Below are 23,326 nucleotides of genomic sequence, written 5' to 3'. Positions count from 1 at the left end.
GCCAGTTGAATGGCCACCAAGGTCTCCCGATCTGAATCCCCTAGACTTTTATCTTTGGGGTCATCTGAAGGCAATTGTCTATGCTGTGAAGATACGAGATGTGCAGCATCTGAAACAATGGATACTGGAAGCCTGTGCTGGCATTTCTTCTGCGGTGTTACTATCAGTGTGTCAACAGTGGGAGAAGAGGGTTGCATTGACAATCCAACACAATGGGCAGCACTTTGAACACATTTTATAAGTGGTCATAAACTTGTAAAAAACTCATGAAAGAATAAAGTTACGTTAAAACCAAGCACACCATTGTTTTTCTTATGAAATTCTCAATAAGTTTGATGTGTCACATGACCCTCTTCCCATTGAAAAAAAATAAAGTTGGATCCAAAATGGCCGCCATGGTCACCAGCCATCTGGAAAAGTTTTCCCCCTCCCATATACTAATGTGCCACAAACAGGAAGTTGATATCACCAACCATTCACATTTAATTTAGGTGTGTCCATATAAATGGCCCACCCTCTAGAAAAACCACAGTATCTTTGCAATATGTAATAGTGTTACCTTTCCATTTCAGATTAAGCCCCGAACCACCCAATAACAGACACAGAAGGTAAGAACACATGTACTGCATCCACAGGCAGGAGCGCTCCCAGAAAACATGACCCGAGACCCTGACACAATTATAGTAAATATGGCAGAAATATAATCCATATACCCCATGTCTGCAAACCTCAGCCCCCGCCGAGCGATGCCGTATCTCGTGTCTGTATATACAGGCTGGAGCCACACAAGTACAATGCAGACTGTGGTCTACACCATAACGCAGGCACAGATGTGTGACGGCAACATTCTGCTTAATCACCGTTTGCCTCAGCAATAACAGCAGCTGACAAGTGAATGATTTCACTGCTGAACCTTGTACAACAGTTTGTACCCTCCGTGATCCCTCAGGGGAGGAAGAGAGCAGGTGCACCTGTACAAGAGCCGATGCAGCAGAACAAGACATCAACAAAGGAGACCGTGGTGTCAGATCATGGAGAGGACATGAAAACATACAGTCAGCCATTGCTGCTCTACATTTATCCTAACCACAAAGCCTTATGAAGCCTGGCCAGGACTTTGCTCTGATGAGGACATTTGCCTTCTACTTCACTGCAGCAATATATATATACCTTTACCCAGGACAAGTCAGACGGTTTCACAGGAAGAGTAACGTCCCAAATGGACAAAAAACTGCCTGTGTACAGCGCTTATCCGAGGTCAAAGAATTCAGTAGTACATTTTACCAATGGGAATCTTTACTGAGAAGAAAAGTCAGATCTCCTCGGACTGTGTCCACGTCCTGGTCACTTCTCCCATTGTCAGTCAATCTTATTAGGATGTATTTCTCTAGGCCAAGAGGTGAATGCAAATTTTAGAACTATGCGATGTGGACGACCCACAATCCTACATCACTGATGGAATAGTTATACTTCCCTTAAATAAATCAAAGATATTATAAAGAGATACATTTTTTTCTAAAACGGAGTTCCAAATCCTTTGCACACCCAGCATTAAAGGATAAGATTCAGGTTGCCACAAGAAGCTTTCTGCAGTGTTGTTTTAGGACTGCGTTCAATGTATAAATTCAGTACAGTGATATTTTTAGCTCCCTTTAGTGATAGCTAGAGGAAGCAAGAACTTTAATCTCTTAACCCTTTCACGCAATGGCCATTTTCAGTTTTTTCGTTTTTTTTCCCTCCCCTTCTTCCAAGAGCCATAACTTTTCTACATTTATTTATTTTACTCACTTATATAGCACCATTAATTCCACCGCACTTTAGAGACATTATGGGCACTGTCCCCATTGGGGCTCACAATCTAGATTCCCTATCCGTATGTCTTTAGAGCGTGGCAGGAAACTGAAGTAACAGAGGAAAACCATGCAAACACAGGAGAACATACAAACTCCTTGCAGATGTTGTCCTTGGTGGGATTTGAACCCAGGACCCCAGAGCTGCAAGACTACAGTGCTAACCACTGAGCCCCCATGCCCGTCAACATAGCCGTAAGGGGCTTGTTTTTAGCAGGATGAGTTGTAATTTTGAATGACACCAGTCATTTTACCATATCGTGTTCTGGAAAACGGGAATACAATTCCAAGTGTGGTAAAACTGCAAAAAAGGGCAATTCCACAATTTTTTATTTTTTTATTTTTTTATTTACAATGTTCACTATATGACACTATAATAGCAAGATACAGGGGCTGGTGAGCCCATACAAATCTTGTGGTCCCCAAAAACTCACATGTTTATAGTCATAGAATAACAAAGTGAGGAAAATAAAACATAACTTACTTATCATATGTAAAAACTACTATAGTAGTATAAAAATGAGAACACCTCAGTCTCCCAGGAAAAGAGATTTAAATGACTATACCGCCACAGTGGTGGACAGTTTATCTGTAAACACAAAATAGACCTGAAAGAAAAACTTGATACATATGCCTAAAAGGTGACAGTGGTCACATATAATGCAAATAAGACAAATAGGAAAATGTTCAACTGTTTGTTACTGAGGAAATAAAATTGGAAATCTCTCACCCAAAGTTCCAATCCACAGGGTAGATAAGAAATTCCTCCACATCCCACACAAATGCCAGACAAGATCCTCCTCAGGTCTAAGGGGGTAGAGCTTGGAGTAATTAGCCCTTTTGTGGCCACACTATTCTGATAACTAGCAGGGTGGGCAGTGGACACACAGCCTTTAACTCCTTATGAAGCATGCACATGTCCTCCCCTGATGACTTATGAGAAGAAACGCGTCGGGAGGCACGCAAGGCTGTTGTAGGGTGCATTCAGCTGAGGGATAGCCTTGGACTTCCCTTGTAAGATTGTGAGCTTGGGACATATAGTGTCATGATACCTACCCATAGGGCATCAATTTTTTTTTTTAACATCCATTTGTGAAAATTATTATTCCAAGATCTATTGGTTAAAAAGAACTTTGTTCACTGGGAAAACCCATTTAAGGTGAAGTGAATTTTTCAATATTGCACTTTTGTTTTTCGGTCGATAGTCATATTGGGGCTTGATATTTGAGGGAGGAGTGGTAGTTTTGAATGAAACCATTAATTTTACCATACAATGCACTGGAAAATGGAAATAAAAATCCAAGTACATTGAAGTTGCAAGGTAAAAAAAAAAACTATGCATTTCACACTTTGTATTTTTTTTTACAGAGTTAATTGTACAGTAAAAATCTGGCAATATGAATCATCAGGTCAGTATAAATATGGGGATGCCAGGCCTGTCCTGTTTTTCTTAGATTATTTCAGTGGTGGGAAAAAAAAAAAAAAGTAAGAAACTGATATAAAAATAAAATTTGACAGGAGTTGCAATTTTTCTGAGACCCACAATGTTTTTATTTTTATTTCCATGAAGATCTGTCTGGGCTTGTTTTGTTTTTGTTATACCATTTTGGGGCAAATATGACACTTTGATCGCTTTTTCTTGTATTATTTTTTAGGGGGTAGGGAAAGGCAAAGATGAACGAATTGAAAAGGCTTAATTTCCATTTATTAGCACTTAATATACGGTTAAAATAACTTTATATTTTCATAGATTGGACTGTTTTGCTACCAAGTATGTTTATTCTTTTAACATGTTTAAAGTTCTTTACTTTTAAAATGGGGAAAAGTGGGGGTGAATCTTACATTTTTTATTCCATTTTGCCACTAGTTTTCAGGCCCCATTGGGTCATAAACCTGCGATTGATTGCTTATTCTATGTACTGCAATATCATTGTATTTCACAGGAGGACCAACAAGGCAGATTCAGCAGCTGCCATGGTAACTCATCAGGTCCCATGATTGTATGTCATTTAAAGTCTGCTTTCACAGACTGACAGTGGCATTTAAATTGTTAAACTGAAGCAAGAGTAGCAAGCATTGATCGCTGCAGTTACAGACAGATGCCAGCTATGTAGCACAGCCAGCATCTGCCTAGTAGGAAGCAGGCTCAGCTACTGAGCATTCTTCATACTTTCCTTAATGACCTGTGTCATAGGTCGGTAAGGGGTTAACTTGATGCCTACGAAAGATAATTTGGAAGTCTATATCAGAAAAACAAAGACCCAACTCCTATGAAGACTTATTAATAGGACTGTCCAATACTTAGGCTGAGTGCCCACTATGCGTTTTTCAAGCGTTTTTGCCGCGGAATTTCCGCAGCGAAAATGCTTAAAAAACGCTTGGTAATACGTGCCCCATGGTCACCAATGATAATCCGCATGTGCTGTGGAAATTTCCACTGCGGATTATCATTGAGGAAAAATAAGCAGCATGTCCATTATTTTTGCGGACACGCAGTGTAATTGCCGCCATTGACTTGCATTGAAACGCTTAATATCCGCATGACTACATGTGCACATGCGGATATTAAGCGATTCAATGTGCGGATGGTACCCGGGTCTGGAGAAGAGGAGACTTTCCTCCAGACCCAGGTACCATAGAACCTGTTAAAAAAAGAATTTAAAATAAAAAACATTATACTTACCTTCCGATGGCCCCCGGTCTCCTCAGCGATGAAACCGGTCTCTTGTACGGCTCGCGATGGTCTAAAAGGACCTTCCATGACGTCACTTAGTCATGTCGGCGGTCGCTTGACCTGTCACATGACTAAGTGACGGCATGGAAGGTCCTTTTACACCACCGCAAGCCATAGAAGACACCAGAGAAGGAGACCGGGCCATCAGAAGGTGAGTATAATGTTTTTTTTTTTTTTTTTTTTTTTTCACCATTTTATTTATTTATTTATTTTTTTTAATACTGATGCTGCATTTGCAGCATCGTAACTTGGTCACACTGTATAAATCCATGCCTGTTGCATGGATTTATATAGTGTGACCAAGTTGTCAAGCACTTTTCCAAGTGATGCTAAAATCGCTTGGAAAAGCACTTTACAACTTTTACAACTCGCATGCGGAAATGCATGCAAAAACGCTTCACAAGCGCTTCTACCTGGCAGGAAAAACGTATGTAAAATCCGCATACGTTTTTCCTGCCAGGGAGATGCGGAAAAAATCTGCAGCATTTCTGTATCGTGGGCACTTGGCCTTAACCTCCACTGTCAGAATTACGAAAGGCAGTAGCTTATCACAAGTCGCTGACTGATGCAGCGGTCACATGACAACATCTTGTGACAGCGGAACACAATGTGGGCATCAGCATCACATGAACGCACAGGTCAAGAAGTAAAAAAAGTGTTTTTATTTTATGATGGCCAGTGAAGCTATTACGGCAGCCCCTTCACGACAATAACTAGCAGGACACTATGAAAGTAAATAGATGCAGACAGATATTCTTATTAATACCTTTCTTACAGATAATTATACTCACCATATAACTGCCATAAGCATGACCTTTCTTACAGATAATTATACTCACCATATAACTGCCATAAGCATGATCAAACATTTCCAGCACTTGTACCCTGAAAGAAAATAGAAGGCATTACTATGGTCATTGTCATCAGAGTGTGAACTGTATTAATGCATGACTGGTTTTATAGCGAAACACTCACAAGTTACAGTACTTGGGACAAGTAGTGTCACTTATCATCCAACTGGTTAAATTAGAAATAACACAAAAAAAAAAAAAACAGTAGTGATGATCTATTATCTTTCATATCAGCTATACAGATCAAAATATCTCTCACCATTGTGCAGAGAACCTGTTTGTACATCTGTTTATTTCATAACTAATTGAGACTTAAAGTGAACGTGACAGGTGATACACACACACAGATTGGGTACAATGTATCAGCCACTGGCTGTAGTATCCCAGCCAGGCATGTTTGACTCTGAAATGCTGTGACGTTTCAGAAAAATACATACTTTAATAGCTGGTTCTTCGGAGAGTTCTTCCCGTCCGCTGCCCTGGATTGACAGGTCACTGCCTATACGAGTATGTAGGCGACTATCAAAGTATGTTTTTCTCTGAAAAGCCACAGCTGTTCAGAGTAAAACATAACTGGCTGAGATCATGCAGCCAGTACCTGATGCATGTAGCCCACGGATTGGGCAGCATGTATCAGCTGACAGGTTCTCTTTAAATTCAACAACACCTGATGAAGGCCAGAATTGGTGAAACGCACGTCGAGGAGCTTGTGTGACACCCTGTCCAATGCTGAGGCTGTATTATGCGCTGTTGAATTTTTTAAACACTTTCATACATTTTTTTTTTAACTGCATTTACTTGCCTCTATTGGGCCAGAATTACCAGTTGATTATTTCAAAACTTTTTTGAGGCATGTGCTTTTAATTGGTGTATTATGGATACAACAATTATATGCCTGGTATTTGCAGTGGGGAAGGTTGTCTTCTCTATTTTGTGTCCTTTTGGGCAGGTCTATGATTTAAAGTATTTTGCCATTTGAGTTCTATCTATTGAGGGGAGGTAAAATATCATGCACTAGGTTTATAGTAGGTGTAAATTAACAACAAAGGAGTTTGCACAATAATAACGTTCCCAAATAATTTCAGATGCGACAGCAAGGTGGCTCAGTGGTTAGCACTGCAGCCTTGCAGCGCTGGGGTCCTGGGTTTAAACACAAAGGACAACATCTATAAGGAGTTTGTATGTTCTTCACGTGTTTGTGTGGGTTTCCTCCAGGTTTTCCGGTTTCCTCGCACACTCCAAAGACATACTAATAGGGAATTTAGGGACAGATTCATTATTTGCGTTGTTTTTTTTCGACAGGTTCCCTTTAACATGAAACACGTAGATGACCTAATTAATACCAGCGGCTAGTCCTGTGACTGCATGTACTATGTATTAATAATTTCCTCTGTCACTGTTGGGCCTGTGTGACATCAGGTCTTTTAGGGTATGAGCACTCCTAGTTTATTTTCAGGAGTAAATTGGAGCAGTCGGCTCCCAAAGACACCTGAAAAATTGCTTGACAAACTCTTCACATTCATTACACTTGTATGACATATTGGCTGTATATATTTACTCAGTCTTTAGAGCATTTTTTTTCCATTTTAGATTTTGAAAGACGCCTGTAGAGAAAAGAAGTGCTAGTCACTTCATTGAAACGTCTCATGGAGGAAAACTTTGTAAACTTAGTACTGTCCAATCAAAATGAAGAAACACTTCAGGAAAAACAATCAAGAAAAACTCTTCAAAACCACTTCAGGAACCTAAAAACTCCCCCAAGACTCTCCCATGGAGGAGCGCTTCCTAAAACAGTTTACACTAGAAAAGCCTTAGTTACTTACCGGTAACGGGATTTTTCGGAGCCCATGACAGCACCACGAGAGACAGGATCTGCCCATCAAGGACAGGAAACCTACAGGTTAAAGAGGGCGGCACCTCTCTCCCGCCTCAGTTTAAGTTAACAGAGCAAGAGAGGACCGCCAAGGTTAATTACAACAAGATAAAACACAACATTCAATTTAAGCAAATGACTTTAACTAACCTCCCCCATGGGTGTAAAAAGAAGGAAACAACCTTATAGGGGTGTAAAAACACCAGTGTAGGGAGGGAATATAAGGGTGTTGTCATGGGCTCCGAAAAATCCAGTTACCGGTAAGTAACTAAGGCTTTATTCGTACTCCCATGACAGCACCACAAGAGAATTACAGAGACGAAAGGAGATTAGGGAGGGACCACAGCTTTAAGCACCCTTCTCCCGAAGGAGAGATCAGAAGAGTCACCTAAATCCAATCTATAATGCCTATAGAAGGTGGAGGGAGAAGACCAGGTGGCAGCCTTACATATGTCTTCGATGGAAACGCCCCCGTCTTCTCAGCCCAGGAAGTTGCTACTGCTCTGGTGGAGTGTGCCCTCAACCCTTCCGGTACTTCCTCATCTCCCGAGGAGTAGGCGAGGGTGATGGCCTCTCTAATCCACCTCGCAATTGTAGATTTTGAAGCTTTACAACCCTTCCTAGCCCCCTGATGGCATATAAATAGGGAACTATCTTTCCTAAAACTCCGTGAAATCTCCAGATATTTAAGCACGCACTTTCTAACATCTAATGTATGTAGTTTCTCCTCTTTCTGATTTTTAGGGGGGGAAACAAAGTTGGAAGATTTACCTCTTGAGTTCTATGAAAACGTGAGGCTACTTTTAGAAGAAAAGCCGGGTCAGGCTTTAGTACAATTCTATCATCCATAATTTGAGTAAATGGTGGGGATATAGACAAGGCCTGTATGTCACTTACTCTTCTGGCCGAAGTTAGGGCAACTAACAGGCCTGTTTTAAAGAAGAATAATCTTATGGGTGGCTGAATCTAGAGGTTCGAAGGGGGAGGGGGGGTTAGTCAAGGCATTTAAGATCAGGTTTAAATCCCAGGGAGAGGGTCTGTATTTAATAATAGGTCTACATCTGAAAGAGGCTTTTATAAACCGTGATACCCAATAATTAGCTGCTATATCAAAAGAAAATAAGACTCCAAATGCCGAAACTTGTACCTTCAACGTACTAGTGGTTAGGCCCTGTTCTAAACCCCGCTGCAGAAATTCTAGTATCTTCCCAATAGGGATCCCATCCTCTAGTCTGAACTCTGCAAAGGACAGGAACTTTCTTCAAGTTCTAGCATAAATGCGGGTGGTAATGGGCTTTCTGCTACATAGGAGAGTGTTTACTAAATTTGTGGAAAACCCTTTGCTGGTTAACAGTGCCCTTTCAAATTCCATGCCGTTAAATGGAGATTTGAGGCTGGAGGATGGGAAACCGGACCCCGAGTAAGAAGGTCCGGAATCTCCGGAAGGACCCAGGGGTCTGATATTGACACTCTGCGGAGACAAGAGAACCATGGCCTCTTGGGCCAAAAGGGGCATATGAGGATCATTCTGGCCTTGTCCGCCCTGATCTTCCTTAGGACTGACGGAACCAGGACCATAGGAGGGAATGCATACGCCAAAGGAAACTCCCAGGGAATCATGAAGGCGTCCACTGCCAGGGGCTTTTCTCTGGGGTTTAGAGAACAAAATGTTGTCACCTTCCGATTGGATTTTGTCGTGAACAAGTCCACTGCTGGAAGACCCCACATTGCCACAATCTTGGAGAATATTTGAGGGTTCAAGGACCATTCTCCTTCTTTTAGGGAATTGCGGCTGAGAAAATCTGCTCTGATGTTTTCTTTTCCTCTTAGATGAACAGCAGAAAGGGAGAGAAAATAATCTTCTGCTTTCTGAAGAAGTCTGTCTGCTACTCTCATTAAGTCTTTTGAACGGGTTCCCCCTTGATGATTTATATAGGCTACTGAGACTTGATTGTCCGAGAGTATACGGACATCCTGGCCCGGTAAATATACAAGGAACCCATTGAGCGCATAATCAACCGCCAAAAGTTACTTAACATTCGAGGAAAACTGTACCTCATTCTCTGACCAGGTTCCCTGAATTAAGTTATCTTCAAAATGAGCTCCCCAACCTGTAGAACTTGCATCTGTAGTCAAAACTGCAGTAGGTTTACTTTCCCAAGGGACTCCCCTAGAAAGATTAGTGTATACCAACCACCAACGAAGGGATTGTAAGGAGCGAGGGGCCAAGGTAAACCCCTGGTCTAGATATCCATCTAGAATTCAGTCGTTATATAATATATCCCGCAGAAGAGCCCTTGAGTGAAATTGGGACCAACGCACCGCAGTAAAACTTGAGGTCAGGGTTCCTAATAATGACATGGCTTTAAGGAGTGTCAGAGGGTCTATCCATACAATGTCTCACTAGTCCCTGGATTTTTGCAATCTTCTCATCTGATAGATGGCATAACTGTCTTTCTGAATCTAAAATGACCCCCAGGAACTGTTGGGCTTTCTGTGGGGTTAACCTAGATTTTTCCAGATTTAGAAACCAACCTAGGCCTTCGAGGACAGAAATTGTTACCTGAAGGTGGGCCGCGCATTGTAAAAAGGAGTTCCCTAATATCAGGAAATCATCGAGGTAAGGGATTATTAAGATATCCTTTTCTCTTATATGGGCCATAACTTCCCACTAGTTTGGTAAAAACCCTCGGGGCTATAGCCAACCCAAAGGGAAGGGCGGTATACTGGAAGTGTTTTACTACCCCTTTTATTTTGATGGCCAATCTTAAATACTTTTGATAATCCCTATGAATGGGAACATGGTAATAAGCATCTTTAAGATCCAGGACTACCATATAACAGTGGGGAAAATGTAATTTTTTTATTGCTTTTAATGATTCCATTTTAAAGGTGTGTATTTTAAGAAAGCTATTTAAGGATTTTAAATTTATGATTGTCCTGAAACACCCATCTGGTTTGGTGACCAGGAAGAGCGTGGAGTAGAATCCGTGTCCCTCTTCTGCTTTCGGAACCTCAATCAGGACGTTTTTCTTGAATTTCCGATATGAGGGCAGTCTACCGCTCTGGGGAGGAACTAGAGGGAATAATCACAAAAAGGTATCTGCTCGTCTGTCCAGCGGGTCTCTTAAAGCTCCCATGTCGTCGAAGGGGAGGGAAGCCTTTTTTGATGCCTTAGCAATAGCAACATCAAGCCTTGGTGCCTTTGACCAAGAGGAACATGCGGTATCATCAAACGGATACCTCCTTTTGAAGGAGGGAGGGCTGCTGCCCTTCCTGTCTGGCTTTTGCCACTCTCTATCAATGAGATTCTTAATTTTTGTATTCATGGGGAAGCATCTTTTCTTTTTTTGACCTAATCCTCCAAACATTACATCCTCTAAAGACTTCTCTGATCTAGTGTCCACAATACCTATGGTAGAACGGACAGCTTTCACCAAGGCATCCACCTCATTTAGAGGGAAACACTGCCTATCAGATTCGCTATCAGAGGAACAGAGGGAAGAGGAAGAAATGTCTGAGATATCGGAGTCTGAGCCTGGTCGAGGGTCGTGAGGAGAATCACTGGACTCCGAATTCCCTCGCAAAGCCTTGCCTATTTATTCTTTAATTAGTTTTTAGACCCAAGGAAAACCCTGGGGTTTCTTCCGACATCGCCTTGTCAATACAAGGCTGGCATAATTTCTTAATATATGCATCAGGGAGCAGATTGTTGCATAGGGCACATTCCTTATGTTTTGATTTAAATGGACATTTCTTGCTCTGAAAAATTTATAGACAGAGAAGTAGCAGAAAACAAAATTAGTAGAACTTTCACGAAGATTCCACTTACCCCCTGGAATATGTGGTACCGTAGATGCAGAGGAATCCTTTATTTTTTTTTTGGACCTTCCTTCCTGCTTTTTGCGGTGAATTTCCTGGTTGAACGATTGGACCCGGACCAGGAACGACGTTCCTGTTGTGAGGGCTCCCCAGAGGGCTGCTCCTTCAGCAGTTGTTCTTGCTGAGGTGGTAGCTCCTGAGTATCTCCCATGTTGCCAAAGAAAAAACAAGGGGCTGGGAAGCACCTTTGTATGAAACCAGGCCTTTTAATATGCTGGCCATACAAGTACCTGTGTGGAAAGGACCTCCCCCGGTGGGCAGAGCACTGCCTTCCAGCAGCACTGGCGGGACGCCCTTCCTGTCTCCTCGTTCGGCAGAGCTCCGGCGTCCCCACTTTGCTTGCATGAGGTCCTGCACTTCCTGGCCGCGCTTGAGCTGCGCCCATATCCGGTGGAGGCAGAAGCCCGGAACACGTCATAGGGCTGCCGTCACAGGGCCGAGCCTGACAAGTTCCCCGCCGGCGCGGCCCAGATCTCTTGTGTAGTGTAGCGGGGGGGTTGCCAGCATACGGTCCCACACATAGCGGACTATCCAGCTCCACCGAGGGGATGTCACACTGACCGCAACGCATACGGAGGTTCCCCAATGAGCTCTGCCGTGGCGTCTCCAGAAGAACAGGACCGACTAGGGCAGGAACATCACCGCTCCAGGCACCGTGTCTATCCATCTGGGCAAGAGACCAATCTTCATCCTGCAGGTAACTGATAGGTCTCCCATCAAGGACAAGAAACCTAAACTGAAGCGGGAGAGAGGCGCCACCCTTTTTAACCTTTAGGTTTCCTGTCCTTGATGGGCGGATCCTCTCTCTCTCGTGGTGCTGTCATGGGAGTACGACTAAACTCGTCATTTTTGACTGCCTCAAAAAAAAAAACTGTGTGCACATACTCTTAGGCTGTGTGCCCACGTAGCGTTTTTCAAGCGTATATGCTGCGGAATTTCCGCAGCGTAAACGCTTGAAAAACGCATGTAGATCCGCACCCCATGGTCCCCAATGGCATTCCGCAATGTCAATGCCCATGCTGCGGATTTTTCTGCAGCGTATATGCTGCAGTCAAAAATCCGCAGCATGTTCATTAATTTTGCGGAAGCGCTGCGGAATCAATGTGCGGATGGTACCCAAGTCTGGAGGAGAGGAGACTCTCATCCAGACCTGGGTACCAAAGAACCTGTAAAAAAAAGAATAAAATAAAGTTTATACTTATCTTCTGATGTTTTCCCTCCGTCGCGCTGTTGTCTGAAGGACCTGCCACGTCATTGAGTCATGTGACCCACCACATGACTCAATGACGTCACCGCAGGTCCTGCACACAACAGCGTGAGCCGCTCAAGACTCCGGACGGGGCAGAGAATGCATCAGAAGGTGAGTATAAAGTTTATTTTTTTATTTTTTACCATTCTGAACAAGTTGTCAAGCACTTTTCCAAGTGATGCTTGGAGAAGTGCTTGATAACCCGCATGCGGAAATGCATGCAAAGACGCCTCACAAACGCTTCTACCTGGCGGGAAAACCGCATGTAATATCCGCATGCGATTTTCCCGCCAGGGAGAAGCGTAAAAAATATGCTTCAGGTCCGCAACGTGGGCACATAGCCTTATTGTAACTTAAGGACAAAGCAAAATTTAACTTCCACGGACTAGAAGATTATTTTCCCCCGTTTTAGCCCATCCCCATTCCTACATGCATAGCTTGTATACCAGCACATCGACAGAGCCGGAGGGGCCTTGATCTAGGTGTTAAAATGAAATTATGTCAGATTAATATTGTTATTATGCCGTAAGGGTTATTCCTCCCAGATAACCGACAGATTGCTGCTCCTCTTATTGTCTGACAGGGATAGTCGAGCACTACACTCCGCTATGTCCGGCAGACCCATAGACCATGAAGTGATGGTGCAGTTAAAGTCCAACTCCAACAAGGAATTTCAAAGCCCCAATCACAAAATGAGGTGGTCCCAGCAGTGGTCCCCAGCGATTAGCATGTTATCACCTATCTTGTACCATCAGGTTGCTTCACCTATTAATGAATCAGGAGCCCATCGTGCCTCCACGTCACGACTAGTGTAAAAGACACAGCTCTCATGAATATTCCAGACAAATGAATGTTTTCAAGGACGGGATTCTCCCAGTATATGAAAACCTGTGTGACTTTCTCATTCACTGGCCCAGTTTACATTGCAATGGATTATTTTCTGCTTTACATAATAGCATAAAGGCGGCACTCCTATATAGGGTGGGTTCTGTATCATTAATACCACTCTAAAAGAAATGGAGTAAAGAGTGATCAAGAAGTCCCATGTAATCTAAATTGGTGAAAATAAAAAGCAAAAAAACAAGATCCTATAAAAGGAGAATGAAGGCAAAAATGAAGATATTCTGTCTTGTAACTAAAACCACACTATATAGTGGCTATCCCTGTAACCATGACAACCGGCAGAGAATCGTTCTGACAATTCTAAAGGCCAAGGACCTGTATAAGCAAAGAAAGCAATGGTGGGAGTCTTGTCTGCAATCGTCACCGCGCCCCATTACAACTCCGTGCATCTATTGCCACATCCTGGTACAAGAAAGCACCCCAATGTCAGACATGATGGGGACAGTGGCACACTGACGGCGCACAGACTGCCATGGACAGCGGCCGCAGAGCGTGGGGGCTGCGCGCTCTTCCTCAGGCCCGCGGGGCGCAGAGAGTGGGGGATGCGCGCTCCTCCTCAGGCCCGCGGGGCGCAGAGCGTGGGGGCTGCGCGCTCCTCCTCAGGCCCGCGGGGCGCAGAGCGTGGGGGCTGCGCGCTCCTCCTCAGGCCCGCGGGGCGCAGAGCGTGGGGGCTGCGCGCTCCTCCTCAGGCCCGCGGGGCGCAGAGCGTGGGGGCTGCGCGCTCCTCCTCAGGCCCGCGGGGCGCAGAGCGTGGGGGCTGCGCGCTCCTCCTCAGGCCCGCGGGGCGCAGAGCGTGGGGGATGCGCGCTCCTCCTCAGGCCCGCGGGGCGCAGAGCGTGGGGGCTGCGCGCTCCTCCTCAGGCCCGCGGGGCGCAGAGCGTGGGGGCTGCGCGCTCCTCCTCAGGCCCGCGGGGCGCAGAGTGTGGGGGGGGCGCAGTCCTCAGGCCCGCGGGGTGCAGAGTGTGGGGGGGGCGCAGTCCTCAGGCCCGCGGGGTGCAGAGTGTGGGGGGGGCGCAGTCCTCAGGCCCGCGGGGTGCAGAGTGTGGGGGGGGCGCAGTCCTCAGGCCCGCGGGGTGCAGAGTGTGGGGGGGCGCAGTCCTCAGGCCCGCGGGGTGCAGAGTGTGGGGGGGGCGCAGTCCTCAGGCCCGCGGGGTGCAGAGTGTGGGGGGGGGCGCAGTCCTCAGGCCTGCGGGGTGCAGAGTGTGGGGGGGGCGCAGTCCTCAGGCCTGCGGGGTGCAGAGTGTGGGGGGGGGGCGCAGTCCTCAGGCCTGCGGGGTGCAGAGTGTGGGGGGGGGCGCAGTCCTCAGGCCTGCGGGGTGCAGAGTGTGGGGGGGGGCGCAGTCCTCAGGCCTGCGGGGTGCAGAGTGTGGGGGGGGGCGCAGTCCTCAGGCCTGCGGGGTGCAGAGTGTGGGGGGGGCGCAGTCCTCAGGCCTGCGGGGTGCAGAGTGTGGGGGGGGGCGCAGTCCTCAGGCCTGCGGGGTGCAGAGTGTGGGGGGGGGGCGCAGTCCTCAGGCCTGCGGGGTGCAGAGTGTGGGGGGGGGGCGCAGTCCTCAGGCCTGCGGGGTGCAGAGTGTGGGGGGGGGGCGCAGTCCTCAGGCCTGCGGGGTGCAGAGTGTGGGGGGGGCGCAGTCCTCAGGCCTGCGGGGTGCAGAGTGTGGGGGGGGCGCAATCCTCAGGCCTGCGGGGTGCAGAGTGTGGGGGGGGCGCAGTCCTCAGGCCTGCGGGGTGCAGAGTGTGGGGGGGGCGCAGTCCTCAGGCCTGCGGGGTGCAGAGTGTGGGGGGGGCGCAGTCCTCAGGCCTGCGGGGTGCAGAGTGTGGGGGGGGCGCAGTCCTCAGGCCTGCGGGGTGCAGAGTGTGGGGGGGGCGCAGTCCTCAGGCCTGCGGGGTGCAGAGTGTGGGGGGGGCGCAGTCCTCAGGCCTGCGGGGTGCAGAGTGTGGGGGGGGCGCAGTCCTCAGGCCTGCGGGGTGCAGAGTGTGGGGGGGGCGCAGTCCTCAGGCCTGCGGGGTGCAGAGTGTGGGGGGGGCGCAGTCCTCAGGCCTGCGGGGTGCAGAGTGTGGGGGGGGGCGCAGTCCTCAGGCCTGCGGGGTGCAGAGTGTGGGGGGGGGCGCAGTCCTCAGGCCTGCGGGGTGCAGAGTGTGGGGGGGGGCGCAGTCCTCAGGCCTGCGGGGTGCAGAGTGTGGGGGGGGCGCAGTCCTCAGGCCTGCGGGGTGCAGAGTGTGGGGGGGGCGCAGTCCTCAGGCCTGCGGGGTGCAGAGTGTGGGGGGGGCGCAGTCCTCAGGCCTGCGGGGTGCAGAGTGTGGGGGGAACAGTCCTCAGGCGCGCAGAGCGTTGGGTGCGCAGTCCTCAGGCCTGCAGGGTGCAGAGTGGGGGGGCGCAGTCCTCAGACCTGCAGGGTGCAGAGTGTGGGGGGGCGCAGTCCTCAGGCCTACAGGGTGCAGAGTGTGGGGGGGGCGCAGTCCTCAGGCCTGCGGGGTGCAGAGTGTGGGGGGGGCGCAGTCCTCAGGCCTGCGGGGTGCAGAGTGTGGGGGGGGGCGCAGTCCTCAGGCCTGCGGGGTGCAGAGTGTGGGGGGGGGGCGCAGTCCTCAGGCCTGCGGGGTGCAGAGTGTGGGGGGGGGGCGCAGTCCTCAGGCCTGCGGGGTGCAGAGTGTGGGGGGGGCGCAGTCCTCAGGCCTGCGGGGTGCAGAGTGTGGGGGGAACAGTCCTCAGGCGCGCAGAGCGTTGGGTGCGCAGTCCTCAGGCCTGCAGGGTGCAGAGTGGGGGGGCGCAGTCCTCAGACCTGCAGGGTGCAGAGTGTGGGGGGGCGCAGTCCTCAGGCCTACAGGGTGCAGAGTGTGGGGGGGGCGCAGTCCTCAGGCCTGCGAGGTGCAGAGTGTGGGGGGGGCGCAGTCCTCAGGCCTGCGGGGTGCAGAGTGTGGGGGGGGGCGCAGTCCTCAGGCCTGCGGGGTGCAGAGTGTGGGGGGGGGGGCGCAGTCCTCAGGCCTGCGGGGTGCAGAGTGTGGGGGGGGGGCGCAGTCCTCAGGCCTGCGGGGTGCAGAGTGTGGGGGGGGCGCAGTCCTCAGGCCTGCGGGGTGCAGAGTGTGGGGGGGGGCGCAGTCCTCAGGCCTGCGGGGTGCAGAGTGTGGGGGGGGGCGCAGTCCTCAGGCCTGCGGGGTGCAGAGTGTGGGGGGGGGAGCAGTCCTCAGGCCTGCGGGGTGCAGAGTGTGGGGGGGGGGAGCAGTCCTCAGGCCTGCGGGGTGCAGAGTGTGGGGGGGGGGGAGCAGTCCTCAGGCCTGCGGAGTGCAGAGTGTGGGGGGGGGAGCAGTCCTCAGGCCTGCGGGGTGCAGAGTGTGGGGGGGGGAGCAGTCCTCAGGCCTGCGGGGTGCAGAGTGTGGGGGGGGAGCAGTCCTCAGGCCTGCGGGGTGCAGAGTGTGGGGGGGGGGGCAGTCCTCAGGCCTGCGGGGTGCAGAGTGTGGGGGGGGGGAGCAGTCCTCAGGCCTGCGGGGTGCAGAGTGTGGGGGGGGGGGGAGCAGTCCTCAGGCCTGCGGGGTGCAGAGTGTGGGGGGGGGGGGAGCAGTCCTCAGGCCTGCGGGGTGCAGAGTGTGGGGGGGGGGAGCAGTCCTCAGGCCTGCGGGGTGCAGAGTGTGGGGGGGGGGCGCAGTCCTCAGGCCTGCGGGGTGCAGAGTGTGGGGGGGGGCGCAGTCCTCAGGCCTGCGGGGTGCAGAGTGTGGGGGGAACAGTCCTCAGGCGCGCAGAGCGTTGGGGGCGCAGTCCTCAGGCCTGCAGGGTGCAGAGTGGGGGGGCGCAGTCCTCAGGCCTGCAGGGTGCAGAGTGTGGGGGGGCGCAGTCCTCAGGCCTACAGGGTGCAGAGTGTGGGGGGGGCGCAGTCCTCAGGCCTACGGGGTGCAGAGTGTGGGGGGGGCGCAGTCCTCAGGCCTGCGGGGTGCAGAGTGTGGGGGGGGGCGCAGTCCTCAGGCCTGCGGGGTGCAGAGTGTGGGGGGGGGCGCAGTCCTCAGGCCTGCGGGGTGCAGAGTGTGGGGGGGGGCGCAGTCCTCAGGCCTGCGGGGTGCAGAGTGTGGGGGGGGGGCGCAGTCCTCAGGCCTGCGGGGTGCAGAGTGTGGGGGGGGGCGCAGTCCTCAGGCCTGCGGGGTGCAGAGTGTGGGGGGGGGCGCAGTCCTCAGGCCTGCGGGGTGCAGAGTGTGGGGGGGGGCGCAGTCCTCAGGCCTGCGGGGTGCAGAGTGTGGGGGGGGGCGCAGTCCTCAGGCCTGCGGGGTGCAGAGTGTGGGGGGGGGGCGCAGTCCTCAGGCCTGCGGGGTGCAGAGTGTGGGGGGGGGCGCAGTCCTCAGGCCTGCGGGGTGCAGAGTGTGGGGGGGGGCGCAGTCCTCAGGCCTGCGGGGTGCAGAGTGTGGGGGGGGCGCAGTCCTCAGGCCTGCGGGGTGCAGAGTGTGGGGGGGGGCGCAGTCCTCAGGCCTGCGGGGTGCAGAGTGTGGGGGGGGGCGCAGTCCTCAGGCCTGCGGGGTGCAGAGTGTGGGGGGGGGCGCAGTCCTCAGGCCTGCGGGGTGCAGAGTGTGGGGGGGGGCGCAGTCCTCAGGCCTGCGGGGTGCAGAGTGTGGGGGGGGGCGCAGTCCTCAGGCCTGCGGGGTGCAGAGTGTGGGGGGGGGGCGCAGTCCTCAGGCCTGCGGGGTGCAGAGTGTGGGGGGGGGCGCAGTCCTCAGGCCTGCGGGGTGCAGAGTGTGGGGGGGGGCGCAGTCCTCAGGCCTGCGGGGTGCAGAGTGTGGGGGGGGGCGCAGTCCTCAGGCCTGCGGGGTGCAGAGTGTGGGGGGGGCGCAGTCCTCAGGCCTGCGGGGTGCAGAGTGTGGGGGGGGGCGCAGTCCTCAGGCCTGCGGGGTGCAGAGTGTGGGGGGGGGGCGCAGTCCTCAGGCCTGCGGGGTGCAGAGTGTGGGGGGGGGCGCAGTCCTCAGGCCTGCGGGGTGCAGAGTGTGGGGGGGGGCGCAGTCCTCAGGCCTGCGGGGTGCAGAGTGTGGGGGGGGGCGCAGTCCTCAGGCCTGCGGGGTGCAGAGTGTGGGGGGGGGCGCAGTCCTCAGGCCTGCGGGGTGCAGAGTGTGGGGGGGGCGCAGTCCTCAGGCCTGCGGGGTGCAGAGTGTGGGGGGGGCGCAGTCCTCAGGCCTGCGGGGTGCAGAGTGTGGGGGGAACAGTCCTCAGGCGCGCAGAGCGTTGGGTGCGCAGTCCTCAGGCCTGCAGGGTGCAGAGTGGGGGGGCGCAGTCCTCAGACCTGCAGGGTGCAGAGTGGGGGGGGGCGCAGTCCTCAGGCCTACAGGGTGCAGAGTGTGGGGGGGGCGCAGTCCTCAGGCCTGCGGGGTGCAGAGTGTGGGGGGGGCGCAGTCCTCAGGCCTGCGGGGTGCAGAGTGTGGGGGGGGCGCAGTCCTCAGGCCTGCGGGGTGCAGAGTGTGGGGGGGGGCGCAGTCCTCAGGCCTGCGGGGTGCAGAGTGTGGGGGGGGGCGCAGTCCTCAGGCCTGCGGGGTGCAGAGTGTGGGGGGGGCGCAGTCCTCAGGCCTGCGGGGTGCAGAGTGTGGGGGGGGGCGCAGTCCTCAGGCCTGCGGGGTGCAGAGTGTGGGGGGGGGCGCAGTCCTCAGGCCTGCGGGGTGCAGAGTGTGGGGGGGGGAGCAGTCCTCAGGCCTGCGGGGTGCAGAGTGTGGGGGGGGGGGAGCAGTCCTCAGGCCTGCGGGGTGCAGAGTGTGGGGGGGGGGAGCAGTCCTCAGGCCTGCGGGGTGCAGAGTGTGGGGGGGGGAGCAGTCCTCAGGCCTGCGGGGTGCAGAGTGTGGGGGGGGGGAGCAGTCCTCAGGCCTGCGGGGTGCAGAGTGTGGGGGGGGGGAGCAGTCCTCAGGCCTGCGGGGTGCAGAGTGTGGGGGGGGGGAGCAGTCCTCAGGCCTGCGGGGTGCAGAGTGTGGGGGGGGGGGCAGTCCTCAGGCCTGCGGGGTGCAGAGTGTGGGGGGGGGGGGAGCAGTCCTCAGGCCTGCGGGGTGCAGAGTGTGGGGGGGGGGGGGAGCAGTCCTCAGGCCTGCGGGGTGCAGAGTGTGGGGGGGGGGGGAGCAGTCCTCAGGCCTGCGGGGTGCAGAGTGTGGGGGGGGGGGGGGAGTAGTCCTCAGGCCTGCGGGGTGCAGAGTGTGGGGGGGGGGCGCAGTCCTCAGGCCTGCGGGGTGCAGAGTGTGGGGGGGGCGCAGTCCTCAGGCCTGCGGGGTGCAGAGTGTGGGGGGGGCGCAGTCCTCAGGCCTGCGGGGTGCAGAGTGTGGGGGGAACAGTCCTCAGGCGCGCAGAGCGTTGGGGGCGCAGTCCTCAGGCCTGCAGGGTGCAGAGTGGGGGGGCGCAGTCCTCAGACCTGCAGGGTGCAGAGTGTGGGGGGGCGCAGTCCTCAGGCCTACAGGGTGCAGAGTGTGGGGGGGGCGCAGTCCTCAGGCCTACAGGGTGCAGAGTGTGGGGGGGGGGGCAGTCCTCAGGCCTGCGGGGTGCAGAGTGTGGGGGGGGGCGCAGTCCTCAGGCCTGCGGGGTGCAGAGTGTGGCGGGGGGCGCAGTCCTCAGGCCTGCGGGGTGCAGAGTGTGGGGGGGGGCGCAGTCCTCAGGCCTGCGGGGTGCAGAGTGTGGGGGGGGGCGCAGTCCTCAGGCCTGCGGGGTGCAGAGTGTGGGGGGGGGCGCAGTCCTCAGGCCTGCGGGGTGCAGAGTGTGGGGGGGGGCGCAGTCCTCAGGCCTGCGGGGTGCAGAGTGTGGGGGGGGGCGCAGTCCTCAGGCCTGCGGGGTGCAGAGTGTGGGGGGGGGCGCAGTCCTCAGGCCTGCGGGGTGCAGAGTGTGGGGGGGGGCGCAGTCCTCAGGCCTGCGGGGTGCAGAGTGTGGGGGGGGGCGCAGTCCTCAGGCCTGCGGGGTGCAGAGTGTGGGGGGGGGCGCAGTCCTCAGGCCTGCGGGGTGCAGAGTGTGGGGGGGGGGCGCAGTCCTCAGGCCTGCGGGGTGCAGAGTGTGGGGGGGGGCGCAGTCCTCAGGCCTGCGGGGTGCAGAGTGTGGGGGGGGGCGCAGTCCTCAGGCCTGCGGGGTGCAGAGTGTGGGGGGGGGGCGCAGTCCTCAGGCCTGCGGGGTGCAGAGTGTGGGGGGGGGCGCAGTCCTCAGGCCTGCGGGGTGCAGAGTGTGGGGGGGGGCGCAGTCCTCAGGCCTGCGGGGTGCAGAGTGTGGGGGGGGGCGCAGTCCTCAGGCCTGCGGGGTGCAGAGTGTGGGGGGGGGCGCAGTCCTCAGGCCTGCGGGGTGCAGAGTGTGGGGGGGGGGGGCGCAGTCCTCAGGCCTGCGGGGTGCAGAGTGTGGGGGGGGGGGCGCAGTCCTCAGGCCTGCGGGGTGCAGAGTGTGGGGGGGGGGCGCAGTCCTCAGGCCTGCGGGGTGCAGAGTGTGGGGGGGGGCGCAGTCCTCAGGCCTGCGGGGTGCAGAGTGTGGGGGGGGGCGCAGTCCTCAGGCCTGCGGGGTGCAGAGTGTGGGGGGGGCGCAGTCCTCAGGCCTGCGGGGTGCAGAGTGTGGGGGGGGGCGCAGTCCTCAGGCCTGCGGGGTGCAGAGTGTGGGGGGGGGCGCAGTCCTCAGGCCTGCGGGGTGCAGAGTGTGGGGGGGGCGCAGTCCTCAGGCCTGCGGGGTGCAGAGTGTGGGGGGAACAGTCCTCAGGCGCGCAGAGCGTTGGGTGCGCAGTCCTCAGGCCTGCAGGGTGCAGAGTGGGGGGGCGCAGTCCTCAGACCTGCAGGGTGCAGAGTGGGGGGGGGGGCGCAGTCCTCAGGCCTGCGGGGTGCAGAGTGTGGGGGGGGCGCAGTCCTCAGGCCTGCGGGGTGCAGAGTGTGGGGGGCGCAGTCCTCAGGCCTACAGGGTGCAGAGTGTGGGGGGGGGCGCAGTCCTCAGGCCTGCGGGGTGCAGAGTGTGGGGGGGGGGCGCAGTCCTCAGGCCTGCGGGGTGCAGAGTGTGGGGGGGGGGCGCAGTCCTCAGGCCTGCGGGGTGCAGAGTGTGGGGGGGGGGCGCAGTCCTCAGGCCTGCGGGGTGCAGAGTGTGGGGGGGGGGCAGTCCTCAGGCCTGCGGGGTGCAGAGTGTGGGGGGGGGCACAGTCCTCAGGCCTGCGGGGTGCAGAGTGTGGGGGGGGGCACAGTCCTCAGGCCTGCGGGGTGCAGAGTGTGGGGGGGGGCGCAGTCCTCAGGCCTGCGGGGTGCAGAGTGTGGGGGGGGGCGCAGTCCTCAGGCCTGCGGGGTGCAGAGTGTGGGGGGGGCGCAGTCCTCAGGCCTGCGGGGTGCAGAGTGTGGGGGGGGGGCGCAGTCCTCAGGCCTGCGGGGTGCAGAGTGTGGGGGGAACAGTCCTCAGGCGCGCAGTCCTCAGGCTTGCAGGGTGCGGATATATGACATGTGAGGCGCCAGACCCTACAATACGGACCATCCCTCTAATTCCCATGCACTCACCCCAGTACATGGCGCAGAGGTGCCCCGTGTGCCGGCAGCGGGCGCAGGACACTGACCTGAGCTGGGACTTCTCCTCCTTCGTCATGGCAGCATGTCCTACCCCCAGGACAGCCTCCAGCACCAGGTACACAGCCAGCTGTCTCCACATCGCCCCCCAGGCCCGGGGCTTCTCCGCTGAGCGGCTCATGGCTGCGCCCTGGAGTGCGGGAGGCTCCCGTGACCGCTAGGCCCCGTGTGAACACATATGGCCCCGGTATGAACGCTTCCGCTGTGCGGCCTGTCACCGACGGCTCCTCCGTGCTGTGTGCAGACCCCACTGTCACACTCAGCCGCTTCTTCCGGCTCTCAGCCGCTGGGAATGACGAGCTGCCACAGAACGGCTCTCAGCCAATCAGCGGGCCGGAGCCGCCAACGTCATTTGCGTGACGTGAAGCCGGAGATCCGGTGAGCGGGACAGGGGGACGTGGTGACAGGCGGACGTGGTGACCGAGGGCTTGGCAGTCCTCTGCCCCTGTGGACTGGACCGGGGCAGGCGGAGGCTACATTACAGCCGAGCTCTACTGTCACTCACAGGCTTAGCAGGAATGCTTTCGGACTAGAGAAGTGCCATAGAGTCTTATCCAGGGTCGGACTGGGGTGTCTGGGGCCCACAGGGGGAATTGACCCTCGGAGCCCACCCTACAGCTGTATGCAAATACCTGTTAGCCATTATACCCGTTATAGCGGAGCGTCGACTGTAAAACACAGGCGGCTCCTGCACATCTGCTGTGTGCCACTATAACTGGGATGTACAATTATGGTAGTTTGCATTAAAGGGTTTCCTTGGGTAAAACAAGTTATCACCGATCCATGGGATCCACCGGACCGGTGATCAGTTATTGATCGTTTGGGTCCGAACATTGGAAAATGCATCTATTGGAAGAATGGGGAAGTTTTATCCCTGACACTGAATAAGAACAGCCACTGAGGAAATGGGTGGATCAGTGGTCAAGTCGCACATGAGCACCAGTCTAATGAGGATAAAAGCTCCACATTCTACCAATCGGTGCCGGTCCTAGCAGTCAGACCACCACTAATCAATAATTTATCACTTATCCTGTGAAGAGGTGGTTACTTGTTTTCCCCGGAGAACCCTTGTAAATACATCTTGTTCCAAGTATTTAATCACTAATGGAAATAAAGAATCTTTTCCTAATTAATATCAGAGAGAACAAATGACTGCCATAAACAACACAATCCACTATACCAACACCAACAGTACCACATACAAGGGAGAAATACTGCCACACCATGACTAGACTACATATTACCACCACATAGTGACGAATAATACTACATACAAGGGAGAAATACAGTGACACCCGTGACCAGGCCACATATTACCACCACTTAGTGACCGAATAATGCCACATACAAGGGAGAAATACTACCACACTGTGACCAGACCAGATATGAACAGCATATAGCGTCCAAATAATTCCCCATCATTGCTGTCCCCCATCATTTCTCTCCCCCCACCTCCTCCATCATTGCTTTCCCCCATCCCCA

General features: G+C 54.4%; 1 protein-coding gene across 6 annotated transcripts in view; it reads right to left on the bottom strand.

The window, feature by feature from the left end:
* The window catches only part of EDEM3 (ER degradation enhancing alpha-mannosidase like protein 3), a 116,557-nt gene extending 94,377 nt beyond the window's left edge, over positions 1-22,180 (bottom strand). For 2 of the 6 annotated variants that reach the window (XM_073642965.1, XM_073642966.1), the window contains exons 1-2: positions 21,835-22,180; positions 5,376-5,469 (exon numbers count right to left, since the gene is read on the bottom strand). In XM_073642965.1, the coding sequence (XP_073499066.1) occupies positions 5,376-5,469; positions 21,835-21,965 (225 nt within the window). In that variant the 5' untranslated portion in view covers positions 21,966-22,180. The remainder of the gene's footprint in view (positions 1-5,375; positions 5,470-21,834) is intronic. The other 4 variants (XM_073642967.1, XM_073642969.1, XM_073642968.1 and 1 more) reach the window with 3 other exon arrangements.
* Between the last annotated feature and the right edge of the window lie 1,146 nt (positions 22,181-23,326).

Source organism: Phyllobates terribilis, unplaced genomic scaffold (assembly GCF_046119375.1).
Source record: "Phyllobates terribilis strain yellow unplaced genomic scaffold, ASM4611937v1 Scaffold_8__6_contigs__length_399053987, whole genome shotgun sequence".
Taxonomy (NCBI): domain Eukaryota; kingdom Metazoa; phylum Chordata; class Amphibia; order Anura; family Dendrobatidae; genus Phyllobates; species Phyllobates terribilis.
This window is presented reverse-complemented; position numbering and strand designations above follow the sequence as displayed.